Raw genomic sequence first — 5,821 nt, forward strand, 5'->3', positions numbered from 1 at the left:
CGCGGCGGGCGGGGGCGCGGCCGCGGCGGGGCCTTCCATGGCTGGCGGGGCGGGAGGCAGCGGGAGGCGGCGGGAGCGGACGAGCGGTTGGCTCCCGCGCGAGCGAGGAGGACTGCGACGAGGAGGAGTGCGGGTTGGGGGGAGATTTTCCCCTCAACCCCTACTTCTACAGATTGCAAAGTCATTTAAGGGTTGGACCTCTAAATTTTTTTACGGGTTTGAGGGTTTAGAGGTTCTAGTCTACGGCGTTTTTTCGGCGAAAACTGTAAAAATGCGGTTATTGTAGGGGTTTGAGGGTTTGAGGGCTCTACTAGTAATGCTCTTAGCGCCTAAATCACCCTCAACACTGACTTGAGTGTTGGCTTTGTCAGCTCTATTAGTGATATTTGCCGGATGATGTTGATTCTGACCCTCACATTGCTTGTCCGCCTTCAGTATTGCATATGGCGTTTGAGACAAAGGACGATGTTGCATACAACAATCACCAAAAGAAGAAAGTAAGATGTTTATCACCGAAAGAAATCTTTAGAAAAAGGAAGATCGGGTCTGCTCTTACATTGCGCTTTCCAAAATCAACCTTCTCGAGGGTGAGCTTGTTCCTGTCAAAATCTTTAACAAGCTCAAAATCTGCATTGCACACAAAGCAAGCCCTGGGCAGCGAGTAGTTGAATGTCTCCTCACTAATCAATGACCGAGGCACATCTAGGAAATCCATGTAAATTAACTACATATATTTTTGAAAAAGAAAACAAATCAGAAGGTTGTATCGTACATATGATTGTTGCGAGCAGAATAAAATAAAATAAAGTAAAGCAAAAATATGAACCAATGAAAACATAGACAAAATGATTTGTGTTTGGCATACCACGAACATAGGTAGACAACCGCCTATCCAGAAGCCACTTGCCCCAGCCTCCCTCTTTAGTTGGTAATTCCTCGCCTCCCTCAACGCAGTTGCCAACACATGCTCGTCCCACACAAACTCATTCAGTTCATCCAAGTCCTTCAAGCTAGCAAGGTAGTCCAACGAGACCATGTTGCCGGTGCCAGGAACTAGCACGAGAGCAAGGCATAAAAGAACCCAAGTCCTCTCTAAAGTAACAACATCATTATCCGATGCTTTCTTGATTACAGAAATGGATTTCTTCATTGGAGCCCTTGTGCCTTCTCGATATATGTCGCGCAGCTCGCAACGTTCGTTCCTCTTGAGCAGCTCCACTGCCCTTGGTCCGGATGGGATATTAAAAATTTTGTGCACCATGTCTCTAGTGAACAATATAGTCTTCTTTTTATGGCTGACAAAAAGGCACATGTCAAATTCGAGGACGAAGAACATTGCTATGCAATTCCAAATAAAGAACATTGCAATAGAGACACACACAAAATGAAATGTGCCAGAGGGTGATTTGAAGGTACCTGAACAAAGAATGCTTAGTGTCAATTCTCATAACTACCTAGTCGATCAGCTCGAGAGGTACAGAAAATGGTCTGATCTTCAACAACGAACCAAAACTCGACTTCTCTAGCACTGCCTTCTTGTTAGCATTCAGCTCCTTGTCTGCAACCTCACGGCTAGCTGAAAAGCGCGTTGAAAACGACCCATCGGAAGATTCATCATCATCCATTTTTGGATCACTGCAAAAAAAAGAACAAAAAGGAAATGTTCAGAACACCCATTAACAACACTAAAAGCTATAGAGAAGGAATGCATGAAAATCTGAAACTTGCGAAAAAAATCTGAAATATACTTGGTCATTGCATGAAAATGCTGGTTGGTCATTCATTTTAGGAGGCCACATAAAAAAATTGCAATGTAGCATCTTCACTAACTTCTGAAAGGGAAAACCTATATAGCTATCACTAACAGATATCAAATAAAAACAAACACAAACAACTACTTCTGCAATTTCCATGCAATATGGGTAAAATCCTGGGGTAACATGTACTGCAATGCAACACAACTGCCTCCTGAACAAACACAACAACAGACAAAACTACACTAAAATCTACAACTCACAAGTACTACAAATGCAAAAAACCGCCTAATCATATCTCTACATCATCAGACCTGCTACACACATAAAAACAACAGCAACCGTCTACATAAATCCACATGCAGTCAACGACATTGCAGTAGTAGTCGTGAGCACCACCGAAATCTGTCAAAAAAGCAGCAGCACACACACACACACATATACCATCACTGATGACCTTCAGCAAGGTGCAGTGCAAAGACGTGGAAGATTGCAACAAGCTTGAAACAGATGCAGTTGCGAACACGAGATACCGGAGAGAGTGTATGGGCTCTGGCAAAACTCCTGCTCCAGATCCAGAACAAAGACCACCGCACCTCTCCCAAAAAATAGATGTCTACCGGCGAGCCCGCCCCTAAAACTCCGGCAAGCCAGCGATCCGCCTCCCCTAAAATAGATCGTCTGGGATGTCGAACCTACAAGATTTCTACTACGAATTTCTATTGCGGTCATTTCCGAATTATTTTGGAGAAAGATCGGAGGTACCTGTCCTGCAGATTGTCGACGTCCATGTCTTCAGCCGCCTCCTCGCGGACCTCCTCGCGCGCCTCCCCTCGTCGACCTCGCGTCAGCTTCGCCGCCCCGGGAGCTGGACGCTGCGACGACCGTCGCATGGGAGATTTGGAGCGAGCTTGGGGGAGAGGAACGAACAGAAAAGGGGAAAATGTTGCAATGTGGGTAGGGGTGAGGGAAGGGGGTGCGGGTGAGACAACCCGACCCGATAGACGCGTCCTTGTCAGCTCGCGTCGTGCGCTACACCGGGTCCGTCGGATCTCTCGCGATCGGACGGTGCGCGAGGAGATTTACGCGAGCGAGAAATCAGTCGGTTGGAAGGAAGCGTTTTCCAAATGTGTTTCATGCTCGACGAATTGACTTTTCTCATGTAAAACCGCCGTCTAAATGGATTCAGGTTACGGACACACCCAAAGGCAGTCCACGACAGGTACCGAGCCGGCCCCATGGCCATGGCCGCCGCTGTCGCGCGCCGCCTCCTCCGCCTGCTCTCCTCGCGCTCGAACCCTAAACCCGCCTCCCTCTCCTCCTGCTCCTCTTCCTCCTCCTTCGACACTCCGGCCACCGCCGGCGAGCGCGAGGGCGACCCCCTCTCGTGGCGCCTCCTCCGCCTCCGGTCGCCGGGCGCGGCGGCCGCGGCCATCGACGGATGGGCCCAGGAGCGCGGCCGCGTCTGGCGGCCGGACCTCCAGCGTGCCGTCTCCCAGCTCCGCCGCGCACGCCGCTACGGCCACGCTCTCGAGGTCAGCGGCTTCAACCAGTAGTCCCCTCTCTGAACTCTAGTTTTAAACTTCAGGCTCTTCATCGACTGAAAATCCAGCTATTTGCCTTCTACAGTGACACTAACTCATATGCCATTTTTGAACTGAAAAATCTGATAACATGGAGATGAACCCAATTAGGCCATTCCTCGGTCGTCGCTTTACATCTTATTAGGAATAATTGCACCTTCGTTCCCCTGTTTTTATTGACTGACAGCAAGTATTGAGAGGTTAATTGCGAAGGAAGAACTGATTAACCGCAACTCTGTAAAAATTTCAGACCCTTTAAAATCTCTGCTTGCAGAGGAAGAACTGGTCAATTCAAACTCTTCATATTGTTTGATCGAAACTCTCGCGACGGGAATCTGGCACTTCTGCCGATTGGCAATTCGTGATTGTTTTAGTCCCATGTAGGCTAGAGTTGAAAATTACAATTGGCACAGCCTAAAAAAACTTCTGTTGTCCTGCAGATTTTATCATGGATGGACTCACGCAAAGAAATTAAACTATTACCATTGGATCATGCAGCTAGACTGGACTTGATTGCGAAAGTGCACGGTACTTCTCAAGCTGAGGAATATTACAACAAATTACCAAACTCTGCTTCAAGGGAAGCTGCCTCATTCCCTCTCCTCCATTGCTATGTTGCTGACAGAAATGTTCAGAAAGCAGAGTCCTTTATGGCTAGCCTGCAGAGTATTGGGCTGCCCGTCGATCCTCACTCGTTCAATGAAATGATGAAACTCTATGTTGCAACATGTCAGTATGAGAAGGTGTTCAGTGTAATCGATCTGATGAAACGCAACAACATTCCCAGGAATGCTCTCTCATATAACCTTTGGATGAACGCATGCTCTGTCTCTGATGTTTCGTCTGTACAATCAGTCTTCAAGGAGATGGTTAATGATGGCACAATTGAGGTTGGTTGGAGCACATACTGTACATTGGCCAACATCTTCAAGAAGCATGGACTGAATAGTAAAGCCCTGGCTTGCCTTAGGACGGCCGAAACAACATTATCAACAACACAGCGCTTAGGATATTCTTTTGTAATGACATGTTACGCTGCTCTGGGTGACAGCGATGGGGTTATGAGACTGTGGGAGGCTAGTAAATGTGTCCCAGGTAGAATCCCCGCTGCTAACTACATGACTGCTATTTTATGTTTGATAAAAGTTGGCGACATTGACCGGGCTGAGTGGATATTTGGAAGCTGGGAAGCGGTGTGCAGGAAGCATGATGTGCGGGTTTCAAATGTTCTTCTAGGTGCTTATGTGAGGAACGGGTGGATTGAAAAGGCTGAGAAGCTTCATCTGCACATGCTCGAGAAAGGTGCACGGCCAAACTACAAGACGTGGGAGATATTGATGGAGGGATTTGTTCAGAGTAGGCAGATGGACAAGGCTGTCAATGCCATGAAGAAAGCTTTATCTCTAATGAAGAGCTGCCATTGGAGACCTCCACTCAAACTGGTTGAGGCCATCGCAGCATTCTTCGAGGAGCAAGGAAACACGGATGATGCAAGCAGATATATTAAGCTTCTTCAAAAGTTTAACCTGACAAGCTTGCCCCTGTACAAGTCCGTGCTTCAAGCATATATTAAAGCTGATACCGTGGTGCCAACAAACATTTCCGAGATGATAGCAAGAGATGACATCGTTATGGATGAAGAAATGGACCACTTGATCATACGTGCTAGCAAGATAGATATCAGAGGCGATGTGTAACTATGAAATGTAACAGCCTGTGATCCAGACACATGCTATATAGCATTTTGCTGATGTCGCAAAATAGAACTGCAGATTAGACTGAGAACAACACATGACAAAACAACATTTCATTGCTTAGCAGGCAAGCAAAGTGAATTCTTGTCTGTCATCTGAAGTGATGATTTCTCACAGAGATGACAATTATATGCTTTTATTGTGGAGGATCTCCGTTGTATGTACTTGAGACGAGCCTGAGAAATTTGGAGGGCTTCATACTTTTGTGAGAACCGGATAATGGGTTCTTATAGCTTTATTGGGATGATTAGTCATGAGCAAAGTGAATTCTTATTTCTTAACAGAGATGACGATTATATGCTTTTATTGTGTAGGATCTCTGTTGCCTGTACAAAGACGATCCTGAGAAATTTGGAGGCCTTCATACTTCTGTAAGAACCGGATTAGGTGGTTCTTATAGCTTTATAGAGATGATTAGTGATGTACTTGTGTGTGTATTTTCCTTTTTCAAAGATTTGTTGTCTCTGAATACTGTAGTTATTCATCTTCAATATCATCCCTGGAGTTTTGTCAAACTAGGCAACATTGGTTGTACTTGGTTCGTGTTTTCTCTTTGTAATAATAAAGTGCATTGGCTAGGCGTGTCACATTAAATTCTTGATCTTGGTACAGAGTTCCGAAAGGCAATACCATTCTTCCTACTAAGAAAATTCATTATTTGTTTATAAAGAATGGTTAAAGCTCTCGCACCCGCTAACCTACTAAGGACCAAGCTCATGGCATTCTTAGC

The 5,821-nt window shown here is 46.0% G+C and overlaps 1 protein-coding gene across 2 annotated transcripts; it reads left to right on the top strand.

The window, feature by feature from the left end:
• Positions 1 to 2,975: 2,975 nt before the first annotated feature.
• Positions 2,976 to 5,606, top strand: LOC119318309 (pentatricopeptide repeat-containing protein At5g27460-like). Of its 2 annotated transcripts, none has more exons than XM_037592834.1 (2): positions 2,976 to 3,289; positions 3,778 to 5,606. In XM_037592834.1, the coding sequence occupies exons 1-2, from the start codon at positions 2,993 to 2,995 to the stop codon at positions 5,032 to 5,034; spliced, it is 1,554 nt and encodes a 517-aa protein (XP_037448731.1). In that variant the 5' UTR covers positions 2,976 to 2,992; the 3' UTR covers positions 5,035 to 5,606. The 2 variants fall into 2 exon arrangements, with proteins under 2 accessions (XP_037448731.1, XP_037448732.1); XM_037592835.1 differs by having other exon boundaries at positions 3,097 to 3,289; positions 3,836 to 5,606.
• Positions 5,607 to 5,821: the final 215 nt, after the last annotated feature.

The sequence above is a fragment of the Triticum dicoccoides genome, chromosome 6A, assembly GCF_002162155.2.
Source record: "Triticum dicoccoides isolate Atlit2015 ecotype Zavitan chromosome 6A, WEW_v2.0, whole genome shotgun sequence".
Classification (NCBI taxonomy): Eukaryota; Viridiplantae; Streptophyta; class Magnoliopsida; order Poales; family Poaceae; genus Triticum; species Triticum dicoccoides.

Excerpts from the sequence above, each read along its gene's own strand:
- LOC119318309 (XM_037592834.1), top strand. The coding sequence starts at position 2,993 with ATGGCCATGGCCGCCGCTGTCGCGCGCCGCCTCCTCCGCCTGCTCTCC. Across the intron at positions 3,290-3,777 it reads GCTACGGCCACGCTCTCGAG|ATTTTATCATGGATGGACTC; the intron begins GTCAGCGGCTTC and ends GTTGTCCTGCAG.